The following is a 14,099-nucleotide window of genomic DNA, read 5'->3' on the forward strand; positions in this document are numbered from 1 at the left end:
CGTCATCTTCCCGCGCCGACGTGGCGCGCCCATGGTGCCGCGCGCCGGCGCGCGTGCGCGGCGGGGGTGGGAGCGCGGCCTCGGCAGCACGTGGGGAACGGGACAGGTACGGGACAGGGAACGGGATAAAGGTATGGGATAAAGGAACGGGATTGGGATTGGGGTAGAGGAAAGGGATCGGGATAAAGGAACGGGACAGGGAACGGGATAAAGAAACGGGGCAGGTACGGGACTGGGAACGGGATAAAGGAACGGGATCGGGATAGAAGTATGGGATTGGGATAAAGGAACGGGACAGGGATGGGGATAAGGGAACGGGATAAAAGAACGGGACAGGGATTGGGGTAAAGGAAAGGGATCGGGATAAAGGAACGGGACAGGGATTGAGATGAAGGATCTGGGTAAAGGAACAGGACAGAGATTGGGATACAGGATAGGGATTGGGATAAAGGACCGGGACACGTACGGGACTGGAATTGGGATAAAGGACTGAGATAAAGGAACGGGACAGATATGGGGTAGGGATTAGGATATACGATAGTGACAGATATAGGACCGGGATTGGGATAAGGGATTGACATAAAGGAACGGGACAGGGATCGGGATAAAGGACAGGGGTTGGGATAAAGGAACGGGACAGGTATGGGACAAGAACTGGGATAAAGCATAGGGATTGGAATAGCTATGGAGTAATGGCAGGTATGGGATAGGACGGGCTAGGGCTAGGGGCAGGTGCAGGATAGGGATAGGGGCGGGCCAGAGGAGCACGGGGATGGGCTCCGGGCCGGGCCCCGTCCCTGTCCCGTCCCGTCCCGTCCCGCTGCCGGGGCGGTGCTGACGGTGTTGCCGTGCAGGGCCGGGCCCCGTCCCTGTGCGGTGTGTGGGGCCGTGTCCCTGTCCCTGTGCGGTGTGTGGGGCCGTGTCCCGCTGACGCTGTTCTGTGCAGGGCCCGCGGAGCCCCCGGGCCCGAGGGGATGCGAGCATGGCCATGGCCCAGGCCGGGGCCGCGGCCGCCGCCGCCACCGGGCTCCTGGTCTTCCTGCTCTACTCCGCCATCCACAGGGTCGAGGAGGGACACCTGGCCGTGTATTACAGGTACGGAGCCCCTCCGGGGCTGGCATCCATCCCTGTCCCCGGCATTGCTCTGTCCTGTGCTCCCCTCTGGTTTTTCCCCCCGTGTGGGCTGTTTCTGCTCCCTTCACCCGGGCCCCTTCTGTGTTTGCGTCTCTGAGCTGCTTCTCCTGCCTCTCCTTCTTCCCTGCCCTTGTCACAAACTGATTCCAGAGCCCTGGGTCTGTCCTGCCTGCTGGCATCTGTTGGTCTCTCCCCCTGTGCCAGCAAGAGCTGTCACCTTTGTCCCAAACTGTCACCCAGCCAGAGCTCCCGCTGTGGAATGTTTTCCCCGCCCTTCCCACTCGGCACACAAAAAAATTGAAAGTAAAAATGTTCTTAATGGAATAGAGCACAATAAATTCTGTGAAGACCTAGGGACTGTGCCACCTGAGGAAAAAAAAATGAGTAGAGAGGTTTCAGTTTTATTGTTAGTTTGCATAGAAGTGTATTTTACTTAAGACAAAATTCAACTTTGTGCAGTGCGGGGGAACTAAACTAAAGCAGCCCATTGAATGTGCACACTAACAGCATCCATAGAAGAGAAAAGACTGAAGACTAAAGGAAAGAGCACTCTGCAGAGTGTGTAGCACTTGGGGAGACTGCACTGTTCCTGGGGAGGGTGTGACACCTCTGCCAGCTTTTACTTCAAGGAGTTGATTAGGACTGCTCTCTGCTAAGAGCCCTCAGATGTCCCCAGTTCCCTTTAACCACAATTGTGCTGAGCATTAAAACCCCAGGGGGTTTTCTCTGGGTGAGGGGCTGTGCCAAAATCCAAACTGGCAGCATCACATCCACGGCTGCATTTTTCCATGGTTACCAGCAAACTATTTAGAGGAGAAATCTGCCTTCTTGCAGCTCTGTGCAGTGTTGCAGTGCTGGGAGGCTTTAGCAGTAGCTGCCTGCTCCGAGAGTTAAAGGCTTCATGCAGAGTTGTAGCAGGCAAAGATGGGGTGCACTCAGCCCTTCTGCTGGGGAATTGCTGGTGAATTCAGGGCACTGATGCAGTTCTCTGTGGCCCCTGGCAATTTGAGCTGGCCCTCAGAGCCAGTCCTTGCTGTTTGCCACCTTCCTGAGCCTGTTTTCCTCCCTCTCCTCAGGGGTGGTGCGTTGCTGACCAGCCCCAGCGGCCCTGGCTACCACATCATGCTCCCGTTCATCACCACCTTCAAATCCGTGCAGGTCAGTGCCCTCTCCCTCCTCTGAGGAGCCAGGACTTGTCCTCCTGGAAAGCTCTCCCCACCATGTTTGTGTGTGTGTGACACTGCTGGGACTGGCAGTGTCCTGCTCAGGGAGGACAGTCCATGTTTGTGGCTGTCGCTGTTTCCTGGCGGAGCAGGGAAACGGGCACAGCTGCCTGTGCATCTCCCAAAGGGCAGGGGAGGAGAAGCTTTGCCTTCTACCCACACCTGCAGGCATCACCAGGGAGGCACAGGACACAGTTTTGGCTCCACTGTGGGAGTCTGGGCCTTCCTGGGAGCCAGGTTTGTGAGCACTGCTGTGTTTGTGTTGCAGACCACGCTGCAGACTGATGAAGTGAAGAATGTGCCTTGTGGGACAAGGTATGGCTTCCACTTGTGTTTCTTCTAGATGCACTCCCTGGGGTCTTTTGCAGGGCTGGGACATAGGGATTGGGATGTAAAGGCAGCTGCCATAAAATTAATCCCAAATGTACACAGTGTAACAGAACAGGAGGGAACACTGGCTCATGCTGGAGCTGCTGTTCAGAGGATGTTTGCATTTACTGTGATGTTATCTTGAATTTTTCTGGGCTTCTCCCCTCAGTTACTCTGACACCCTGTTGCTTGTGCTTTGCTGTGCCCTCAGACTGGTTCTTTCCACTCTGGGTCTTGTGGCTGATACAGGTTCTGACCCCAGCAGTGGGCAGAAGGAAGCAGGGAGTGGGAATCCTCCTGATGGGAGGGAGTTCACTTCCAAATGAAATTCCTGCTGCATGATCAGGCTGATTCTTCTGTCAGTACAGACCTGCTTGAGTTGTAACAAGCAGGAGGAGAGGGTGGGTTGAGTTGGGTTACAGATCCTGTTGTGTTGGTTCATCCACAAGTTAAAGTGATGACTCTTCAGGGTAAAAAAAAAAAAAATCTGGTGATTATCCTTTTCTTTTGTATTCAGGGTCCTCAGCAATATTTCTGTTTAAAAAAATAAATCAGTGGTGGCTGGAGTGGTGACATACAGTGACCACATTGAAATTAAAAGGTGAATGTTAGTGGCAATGTTAATAAAACAGAGTTAATTTTGATCAGATTTAACCCATATTAACTTTCTTGGAGTTGTTCAGCATCAGACATTGCTGGGGCTTAAATATTACTGTAAAGGTCTCATGGTTTTAATTTCAGATTCCAAAGGTTTTTCAGGAGTATCTGAATGTTTTTTAGGAGTATCTATAAACAGTGTTGGTGTTCAGTGCTGCAGCTTTCACAGATTCACAGAGTGGTTTGGGTGGGAAGGGACCTCAAAGCCCATCCAGTGCCACTCCTGCCATGGCAGGGACACCTTCCACTGTCCCAGGTTTCTCCAACCTGACCTTGGGCACTGCCAGGGATCCAGGGGCAGCCACAGCTGCTCTGGGCACCCTGTGCCAGGGCCTGCCCACCCTCCCAGGGAACAATTCCTCCCTAATATTTCACCTAAATTTCCCCTCTGTCAGTCTGAACCCATTCCCCCATGTCCTGTCACTTCAGGGCCTTGTCCAGAGTCCTTTTGTGGTGAGGTAAACAAGGCCAAAAGGTCAAAGGTTGAGGCCAAAGCCAGCCTCAACCATTCTGTGCTTCTGTGATTTGGGAGCTGAAAATGAAGTTCCTGTTGAATTTCAGCGTTGCGGGGTTCAGTTGTGCAATGCAGGGGGTTGGGAGGTGCAGGCAGTAAAAATGGGCTTTAAACCAGCAGGCAGCTGGTGAAAGCAGTTCTCAGTTAATAATTGAAAGCACTCCTGACCAAAGGTCCCAGCAGCCCTGCCCATTGCCCAGGTGTTGCTGCAGGAACCTTTCAGTTGGCTGCATTTGGGGTCCAGAGTCTGTGGCTGCTCAGTGCCAAAGCTTTGCATCCACATTTCCATAGTTAAACATGAGCTTATAAATAACAACTGGAACACACCTGCACTGTCACTGTCCCAGTTCAAAGTCTGCTACCAGAATAGATCCCAAACAGTTTCAGGTTTTGTGTTTACATATGAAACCACCACATTTGAAAGGCTGGGTTTTTCTTTGTATTCCTGTTCCCTGTGTCCTTATCTATATTGGGAAGCGTGTGGGTGTCCCATCCCCAATTTTTGCCTTACCTGTCTTGTTTGTACCTGGCAGCATTCAGTGAATACATTAAATAGAGATTTTTAAACCCTGGGTTAGAACCTGAATTGTTTGAGGCTTTCCAGGGTCTTCTTGCTACCCGTGTCCATCTCCTGTGGCATTCCCTGGATGCTGTCTCCTTGCCCACTGCTGCCTAATTATAAACTTCTATGTGTTGATCCTCCTTTTATGGATTTCTCCTTGTTCCTCTCTCCCTGCAGACTTTGGGGTCTGAGTGGCACCTGTTTCCCCAAAGCCACTGCACGACCAGCAGGACTGATAAAATGCACTTATCCCCCAGCATGCCACATAAGCACTTCTGAATTATTCATTATAGTGGAGTAACAGTGGATAATATCCCAGTTATTGTCCCAGACTGCCCCTCAGCAGGGTTGCTGTGGAAGGTGGTGGGAGAGTCAGGCAGCCCTCACAGGTCTGAGGTGCCATTTCAGACCCTTCCCTGCCAGGGAGGTGTTGTGGGGCTTTGGAGGAATCCTGATAGGATCCAGGGTGCTGCTGAGGCTCTCCTTTTCTTTCTGACATCCCTTTAAAATTGAAATGCCAGATTTGCAGCAGATCAGGTCCATCTATCACCAGTGGTTTTAGCTCATAGTTGTCCTGAAGCAGGTTTGGAGCAAGCACAGGCTGGGCTTGGGAGGCCTTTTCCAAAAGAGCACAGACACAGGCAAGTTCAGGTTGTTTTTTTTTCCTGCAGACCTGTCTTTGAGCTGCCAGAGATCAAGATCTGCAAAATAAGAAAAGGAGTTTGTCGTGGGGGATATGTTTGACTTAAAACATCACAGAGACTGAGTTTGGGAATGTGGGAGTTGCACTGCCAGGAATGAGCTGTCTCTAAACAGTTCCTGCTGAAGCTTCTGCTCTGTGATAAGCCTTTGTCCCAAGGACATCATTCTGCTTTAAAGTTAGGCTCTCTTGAGACTTAGAGCTGCTGAAAGTTAAGGGTTTTTTCCCTTCCCTGTAGAGCTTGTGCTTCTCTCTGGTGTTACAGGTACCCAGGAGTGGGCTTGGCTTTCTGAAAGCCACACCAGCAAGAGCAGAGGCTGGGGACAAGCCTGGCCTCTGATTCCCCCTTTTCCCTGCCATCCTTTCTTGGATTGCCTGCAGGCTGCCTCTGCTGAGGTGCTTGTGGAGTTCCTGGAGAGCTCCAGGAGACACTGGAGCTGGGAGCATGAATTGAAGTCTGCCATGTGCTTTGTTCCTTCCTTTCTCCTGGGCCTTGCCAAGCTGCTGCTGGAGTTTGTGATTGTGTGAATTAAACTAAGGGCTTTTTCTATTTGACATGTATTGCTGCCCAAAAGAGCTGAGGTGTGTCTGCATTTGGTGGCAGGTGTCACCTGCTGTCCTTGCTGCATTCCCCTCTGCTTTCCTGAGAGCTGCAGCTACATTCCTGTACTGAAAAGCTTTCCTTTGGCTGGTTGAGTAGGAAACCAGAAATGGGAAGTGCTTTGCAGGTTTGCTGGATTTATGCAGAGAGAAGGACTGGGATTCACTGCCATCTCATTGCAAAATGCTCAGAATATTGTAAAAGAGGGATAAAGATGCCTTTCCTTTAAATCTGTTAAAAGAGGGATAAAGATGCTTTTCCTTTATATCTGTTGACTGTTAGCAGCTGCAGTGGTGGCTGATGAAGTCTCTTTTCCCTTGCAGTGGTGGTGTTATGATCTACATTGACCGAATAGAAGTTGTGAATAAGCTGGCCCCATATGCAGGTATTTCCCATCCTGGTTCCACAGGCAGAGCTGTGACTGTCCTCACTCATCCTGGGGCAGCTCTGTCTTGGTTTGCAGGACTTCCCTTTTCCATGCCAGCAGAACTTCCCTGTCTGTTTCCATTTGCTGTTACCCTTACCTTCCTGATCCTGTAGTGTTGGTGCAGGTGCTTCCAGCTCAGCTCCTGAGAAAATTGCACAGACAGAACCCATGGAGGAGCATCTTACCTTCTTCTTTCACCACCCCAAAGACACAGACAGCTTGTTCTGTTCAGCAGCACAGCTTAATGCAAAACTCCAGCATTGCTGAGGCACTGGAGGGTGAATTCCTGGTGTTATTCATAGAGTCATGGAGGGGTTTGGGCTGGAAGGGACCTTAAAGCTCAGCACATCCCAACCCCTGCCATGGGCAGGGACACCTTCCACTATCCCAGGCTGCTCCAAGCCCTGTCCAGCCTGGCCTTGGGCACTGCCAGGGATCCAGAGGCAGCCCCAGCTGTTCTGGGCACCCTGTGCCAGGGCCTGCCCACCCTCACAACCAAGAATTCCTTCCATTTATCTCACCTAAATTTCCCCTCTTTCAGTTTGAACCCATTTCCCTTGTCCTATCCCTCCAGTTCCCAATGCAGGGTCCCTCTCCAGTTTCCCTGTGTCCCTTCAGGCTCTGGAAGGAGCTGTGAGGTTTCCACACACCCTTCCCTTCTCCAGGCTGAGCATTCCCAGCTCTCCCAGCCTGGCTTCAGAGGGAAGGTGCTCCAGACCCCCTCAGCAACTCCATGGCCTCCTCTGGACCTGCTCCAACAGTTCCAATGTCCTCCTCATGTGTGGGGGGGAGCAGACCAGAGCTGTGCACTGGGTTCCAGGTGGGGTCTCAGCAGGAGCAGAGGGAGAGAATCCCCTCCCCTGACCTGCTGCCCATGCTCCTTTCGGTGCAGGATCTACTTGGCTTAAATAATGGGAGTGATCCTTGTTTTCACTTCTCAGCAGTACCTGCTCCTGTGCATGCAGGTGCTGGTGAGGCTTTGCTGTTTCATTTGTGTATGCAGATGATAAAACAGGACCAGGCAGTACATCTGCCATGGCTGCTCCTTGAAGTTGTGTAATCCCAGCAGCACCTGACAGCTGGGCAGGGCAGCTGTGGCTTTGGCTACCCAAGTCCTGGAAAAGCCCTGTCCCAGTGCTGCACTCCTTCCCTGACATCCTGACAGGTGCCAGTGCTGAACTGTGGTGGTTCTCTCCCTTCCCCAGTGTACGACATTGTGAGGAATTACACAGCTGACTACGACAAGACCTTGATCTTCAACAAAATCCACCACGAGCTGAACCAGTTCTGCAGTGCTCACACCCTGCAGGAGGTGTACATCGAGCTGTTTGGTGAGTGCATGGTGCCTGGGTGATCCCACTGGAATCTTCCTGGAATATCTTACAGCCAAGCCCTTGGACCACACTGCCCCTGTGCTGGAGTTGCAGTTGTAGAAGCAGCTCCTTTTACATCCATCTGCCACTCCCCCTGTAACTTCAGTGACTCAGGTGTCTCTGTCTTTCCCCATCTGCATGTGGGAATTTGGTTTCAGTCTTTTTCCACCTTTTTTTCTGGATGCACAAAGCAGCCACTCAGCTCTTGTGTGTGCAGTGATGCCTGTGGCCTTCGCTATGACAGTGGATTTGTCTTGTTCTGTTTGTGCTTTTAATCCCCTGCTCTGTTGCTGAATTCACTTTTGTACTTTCACAGCTCCCTTCTGGCTGTCTCTAAGAAGTGAGGGCTGGAAGGTTTTTCACAGGCAGGTAGCAGTGCTTCAGGAATTAGCACAAGTTATACTTTGTTGGTGGACCTGTGCCCCAAAGACAGAACAGGTTCTGTTCCTTCTTGAGTGCCTGAGCAGGGCAAAAATGACTTATGGCAGGGGAAAAATGGCTTTTGACATCCTTAAAAGGTTGTCAGAATTTTAATATTGATGTACTCCAAGTCCAGGTGCTGAGAAGGGATAGACTTCTGCCACTGGCTCTGAGCATTCTTTCTTGCTGAGATGCTGAAAGCCACTCGCACTTAGTTCAGATAACACAAATCCATCAACAGCTGAACTTTTCTAGTCAGCAGCATGTAACTCTCCTTTTGGGAATGTTTTTCAGGGGGCATAGGAAGGGAAACAATGTCTCAGGAAGCATCCTTATCTTAGACCCTAGAGTTATCTGCTCTTCAAGGCCTGCTGGCTCTTTGCCACACAAGCTGTGGGGGAAAACGTGATAAACCAACTGGTCTCTCTTTTGTCCTCCAAACACAGATCAGATAGATGAGAACTTGAAGTTGGCCCTGCAGAAAGACCTCAATGTCATGGCACCAGGTCTCACTATCCAGGTGGGTTGTGGCCTCTCAATAATGAGAGATTTTAAAAGGTGGAGAAAGACTTTTTGCCAAAGCCTGCAGTGACAGGACAAGGGACAGCAGTTTTAAACTGAAAGATGAATGGTTTATGCTAAGAGAGGTGAGGTCCTGGCACAGGGTGCCCAGAGAAGCTCCCCCTGGATCCCTGGAAGTGTCCAAAGCCAGGTTGGACAAGGCTTGGAGCCTCTGTCCCTGGTGGGAGTGTGGATTGGGATGGATGGCAGGAAATGGAAATGTGGGACACCTCTAGGAGAGTGACCATGCTCAGCTGTGTTACACAGGAGGATTAGGCACCACTGTCCACAGCACTGCAGGTGGTTTTGCAGAGAGATGTCTTGGTTATCCAGATTGCCTCAAAGAGTTTCATTCAAAGTGCTCCCTTTCTCTGCTCTCACAGGCCGTGCGTGTCACAAAACCCAAAATCCCAGAGGCCATCCGTAGAAACTTTGAGCTAATGTAAGTAGCTGGGCATAAAATTGCATTAGTTACTTTTGAGGGTCCTGCACAGGCACAGTGCTGTTGGAAAGCTCTGCCCTGGTGCTCAGGGAGTGAGAGGTGAGCTCCAGGCAGCATGTGCGTGGCCTGGTGTGCTTGTGCCTTCTGTTTTCCATTTCCATACTGAAATTGGGGCTCAGGGGTCTTGATGTCTTGCCCATAAGCTCCCCTCCAGGATCTCTGGGATGCCTTTGGGCAGAAGGGGAGATGCTGTTAGGTCTCAACCTTTGGTTGAGCAAGCCCAGCTCCCAGCCCACCTTGCCCTGTTCCTCGTCCTGAAGGCCTCAGACTGGACTTGAATCCAGATGTGGCAGGATGGAGAGGGGGGTGATCCCTTCCTCTGGCCTGTGTGTGCTCATGCAGCTACAGACAGAGCCAGTCCCCACAGCTGGGAGCTGGCAGCTGGCAGCTGGCTGGCCCCTTGTCCCCATGGCCTCTCCTGGGATGCAGAGCTGCTCTATCAGCAATTGGAGAGATGGGGGAGACTTTGAGATGGTCAAAGAATGCAAATTTATTGTGAAGTGCAACTGCTTATATACTTATTCTAGGAAGATTTGTAATGTTTTACTACAGTGTTTGAGTTAATCATCGCATAATCAAACTTACACATTTTAAACATCTCTTGCTTGCAGAAGTCAATGTAATTTTCTTTTGCCAGTAAACCAGTCTGAAATTGAATCTTCTAGCAATCTTGATTTAATTCTCAAAGTTCTGTTTGCTCTTGCCAAGGCATTTTGTTAATCACATCTGTTATGCTAATAAGGTCCAAAGTACTCCCTGTTTTGTGTACCCCAATGCTGCTCCTCATTCCCTTTTCCCAGGATAACACTTCTCCCCTTGCAGGGAGGCTGAGAAGACCAAGCTGCTGATTGCAGCCCAGAGGCAGAAGGTGGTGGAGAAGGAGGCAGAGACAGACAGGAAGAAAGCACTCATTGGTAATGGCACCAGCACAGGCTCAGCCTCCATTCCTGCCTTCCCTGCTAAGCTGGGGCAGGACATTGTCTTCATCACTGGCATCTCCCTGAGGGAGGCTCAGCCAGGCTGCACAAGCAGTTGTTGGAACATCTGGGTGAAAATCCCACAGCACCTCTGTCCTGCAGCAGGGATGGAGGAAATCACTCTGCTGGAAAAGCTGCTTGGGCTTGGAGCTCCGTGTCCCTGTGCTTGTAAAGAGGATGTCAGCTCTGCAGACACCAACATTGTCTGGAGAGCTTTCTTCCTGTAACTCTGCTGCTTGGAGCACAGACTGGCACTGAGTGGGAAGGGAGAGAGCAGGGAGCCAGCTCCTGGTGTGGCAGCTGCTGCTGGGGTGAGGGTGCTGGTGCTCAAGGCTTGAGAAGCAGATTTCTCAGCTGAGCCCTTTGTGATTGCAGAAGCAGAGAAGGCTGCACAGGTGGCCAGGATCCACTACCAGCAGAAGATCATGGAGAAGGAAACGGAGAAGCGGATTTCTGAGATTGAGGGTGAGCACACTGCTGGGGCTGGTGGCAGCTGGAGGAACCTCAGACCTGCAGAAGTCATCGAGGGTGCTGCAGGGGTGCAAGGCTGTGCACTGGGATGGTTCCTGCCCCGTGCATGGAACTCTCCAGGAAGCTGCAGGGCCAGCCAGGCTGTCACAGGCACTCCTGGGTCAGCTGGTCCCCATGGAATGAGGGCTCAGCTGCTCAGTGTGATATGGGCCCTTCACTTCCTAATGCTTTCTCTCCTGTCCCTCCTGTGCTGCTGTGTTAGATGCTGCATTCCTGGCAAGGGAGAAGGCAAAAGCTGATGCAGAGTACTACACTGCTCGGAAGCTGGCTGACGCCAACAAGGTGAGCTCTGGGAAGCACTGGGAAAACACTTGATCTAACAGCCCCACACCCCATGAGGGGCTGCCTGACATGAAACCTAGCACCACAGGGCACAGAAAGTTGTCCCTTAGGGTCTCTGGTTTCTGTTTCTTGCAGCTGAAGCTGACCCCTGAGTATCTGGAGCTGATGAAGTACCAGGCCATAGCTGCCAACAGCAAGCTGTACTTCGGCGACCGCATCCCCGGCATGTTCCTGGATTCCTGTGCCTTCCAGCAGGCCAGCCTGAGGACTGCCCACCAAACCAGCCTTCCTGCACAGGAAACCCCAGAGAGCCCTGGAGAAAGGCCCCTCAGAGGCGAGGAGAGCAGTGGCTGAGGAGGCAGAAGGGAGCCCGGTGTAGCTCAGCAGCGAGCCCGGCTGTGCCCGGGGACGAGGCCCTGTGCCGCTGGGGCGGATGCAGCACCTGCCTGCCTGGACATCTTGTGTATAGGTGGCAGTTTGGGTTGATTTTCTTCTAGCAACAGACCACAAGGGCTCTGCCTCTTCTGTTTCTCCCCCTGTGAAATTGGTGCTTCCAAAGGAGGGATAATCCTGTACTAACATACCTATACTGGAATATTAAACGACAGACAGCAGGAAAGCCTCCCGGGGTAGGTGCAGTTATTTAGCAGGAAGGAGATGTGGCTTTGAGTGCTGTGTTGCTGCACACTGGCCATTGCTCAGCACTCCTGGCTGAGGCTGAGTGAAGAGGAGGTTCCCCTCGTCCTGCTGCTGAAGCTTTGCTTGGTGAAGGTTTCTGCTGACGCTGTCTCGCTCTCCTCAAGGACTCCAGTGGAGTGGACTCTCCTTGGCCAGCGTGTTCCTGCTGGGGGCAAGGAGTGCTTTGCTGTGGAATAGGTTATGGGAGTAGGATCTGCACAGCCATGGTATTCCTGCAGACAGCAGTGTTAGATAACGACTTGGAGGAAGGAAGCAACCTCTGAAGGGATTCTGTGACCCCCCTCTCCAAGCAAGAGCCTTGCACTGGCTGCCTGGGACTGACTGTGGTGTTCCCACTGGGTGGCTGAGTCTCATTGCCGCCTAAGCCAGATTTTCAGGAGCACCTCGGAGCAGCTGGTTGGGAACAGAGCCTGGCAAGTCTTTGCTCAGATTCCAGCCTCCCTATAAGTCATTCACCAGGAGAAGGGGGCTGAATTTCCATTGCTCTGCCATGCTGGCAAAGTGAAGGGGAAGAGAAGAGTGAAAGGACCCTGCTGTGCAGCAGTTCGGATGTTTGACACTTCAGCTGCAAAGCAGGTGAGGCATCACTGCTCCTCCATGCAAAATCCACTGCTCCAGGAAGTGGGACCTGCTTTGAATGTCCTTGAGCAGCCATGGCAAGGAGTGTGTCCCTGGTCCTCTCATCCCTGGCCAGGCTTGCTGGCAGATAGATCATCTGTCCTGATTTGTGCTGTGGTATATCCAACCCTGCTCCTGGTGTGCTATGGCAGGGTGAGGGAGAGCTGCTCGGGGAGGGGGGGAATCTGCTGGGACAAACCTGCTTTCTGCTCTCCCTCTTTCCTCCCCCTGCTTGTGAGGATGTGCTTGCTTTTAGGACCTGCTCCTCCTCGTGTTCTGTGAGGATCTGGGGTGCAACACTTAGGGAAGCAGCTGGCAAGAGCAGGAATGCCATCCTCCAGCTGGGAGCACCCCAGCACTGCCTGCTGCATGTTCAGAGACCTCTCCCTGTGCATCCTTCCTGCTGTCCTGTCCCCTCAGAGCAGCCATGCCACCCTTGGAGGGGCTGGGGGGTGGTGACACTCTGGCCACTTGACCTTTTGAAATCTTCTGTCCCTGGCTCCATCTGCAGCCTCGTGGCAAGGGGAGGGATGTGTTTAGCCTGTGCCATTGAGAAACATTCAAGCCAAAGCAGCTTTGCCTGTGCTGGTGGTGTCCCCAGAGGAGCTGTGTGGGCTTGGGCTCTGCAGTGCTGTGTCCCCACCCTGTGTGGCTGGGCTTCAGGGGTGGCAGAGTGTCCAGCAGCACACGGTGCCTCCTCCTGCTGTCTCTGTCTCTCCTCCTCCTGCCCTGGCTGCTCTGCTCCATCTCTGGGGCACAGCAGGGTTGTGTTGGCCCTGCCCCTTCAGACATAACTGTGGGACTTGGCTGCAGTTTCGGGTGGTCTTTCTTGTCCTTTCTCTGCCTGCAAACTCCCAAGGCTCAGCTGATGCTCTGCTCCAGGATCCCAGCTCCTCTTCCAACCCTGCCATGGCAGGAGCCAGGGCAGAGAGGGAGTGGCAGTGTGTTCTGTAGTGTTGGAAGTGTTTCCTGGAAGTGCTGCTTGGCTTGCAGGGTCCCTTTTTTCCCCGTGGCATGGCTTTGAGGAAGCAGTGTAGTCTCATCTCTGCCCTGCCACCTCCTCAGTGTTGCAGCAGGCCCTTGGCACAGACCTCCCCTCACCCCAGCAGCACCACTTTGGTTGGATTGTGGGATGAGGGCTGGCTTTATAGGCTAGATGCACTGCTGGAGGGAATGCTGGCAGGAATGTGGTCTCCACGATTTCCTTCACGTGTCACTGGGGTTGGGCACACTGGGCATCAGGAATGGCTGGACAGAGAAGGTTCTGCCAGCCTGGAAGTGACAAGGGCAGAGGGGAACTGCTGGGAGCAGTAACCAGGCAGTTCACACCTCTCCTGCAGCGATCAGAGCAAGATGCAGGGAGCAAGAAAGCCTGCCAGGAAATTGCAGGAGGAGCTGCTTCCCTTTGGATCCTGCATTGAGTGGCTGTCACTGGCTTTGCCTTGAGTGGCTGTCACTGGCTCAGTGTCCCTCTGTATGCATCAGCCACCTCCCAACGTGGTCTGAGGGACCCCAGGGGATGCTCCCGTGGTCCCAGGTCCTGCAGCAGCATGTGTGATGCCCAGTGCCTTCTGCAGCAGCCTCCCCCACCCTTCCCTGCTTCCCCAGCCCCTGCTGCAGCAGCCCCAGCGTGTGCAGGAGGGGGTGGCCACGGCTTTGGCCCCCTGGCGTGGGCTGTGCTGCCCTCTGAGCCCCAGCTGTGAGCTGGGACGTGGCTGCAGCCAGGATTTTGGGATGGAACTGGCTTTTCTCTCTGCTCCCATGGCTCCTGTGGGCCTATGGCTAAAGGGGTCTGCCCCTGGATGCTCATCTCCTTAAGGAAACACGATACATCCGGTCAGGTTTACATTCACAGTTCAGTTCTTTTGATAAAGCAGAATAAAATTATTTTGTTACCATGTTTTGGAATGGTTTTATGTGTCCTAGAACCCTGCCTCTCCCCCTGCAGC

General features: G+C 52.8%; 1 protein-coding gene across 2 annotated transcripts; it reads left to right on the forward strand.

Annotated features, from left to right (window-relative positions):
• The first annotated feature begins 34 nt into the window (after positions 1–34).
• Positions 35–14,048, forward strand: ERLIN1 (ER lipid raft associated 1). 2 transcript variants are annotated; one of them, XM_059851040.1, is made up of 12 exons: positions 35–106; positions 947–1,095; positions 2,211–2,292; positions 2,626–2,672; positions 6,084–6,145; positions 7,393–7,518; positions 8,427–8,500; positions 8,925–8,983; positions 9,866–9,957; positions 10,396–10,485; positions 10,754–10,833; positions 10,969–14,048. In XM_059851040.1, exons 2-12 carry the CDS (start codon positions 983–985, stop codon positions 11,185–11,187), a joined length of 1,044 nt encoding a protein of 347 aa, XP_059707023.1. In that variant the 5' UTR covers positions 35–106; positions 947–982; the 3' UTR covers positions 11,188–14,048. The 2 variants fall into 2 exon arrangements, with proteins under 2 accessions (XP_059707023.1, XP_059707022.1); XM_059851039.1 differs by lacking the exon at positions 35–106 and adding an exon at positions 110–131.
• Positions 14,049–14,099: the final 51 nt, after the last annotated feature.

This window comes from Haemorhous mexicanus, chromosome 7 (genome assembly GCF_027477595.1).
Source record: "Haemorhous mexicanus isolate bHaeMex1 chromosome 7, bHaeMex1.pri, whole genome shotgun sequence".
Taxonomy (NCBI): Eukaryota; Metazoa; Chordata; class Aves; order Passeriformes; family Fringillidae; genus Haemorhous; species Haemorhous mexicanus.

Coding starts and splice junctions, on each gene's coding strand:
- ERLIN1 (XM_059851040.1), top strand. CDS start 983: ATGGCCATGGCCCAGGCCGGGGCCGCGGCCGCCGCCGCCACCGGGCTC. Junction 2,673..6,083: donor AATGTGCCTTGTGGGACAAG/GTATGGCTTCCA, acceptor TTTCCCTTGCAG/TGGTGGTGTTATGATCTACA. Junction 8,984..9,865: donor CGTAGAAACTTTGAGCTAAT/GTAAGTAGCTGG, acceptor CTCCCCTTGCAG/GGAGGCTGAGAAGACCAAGC.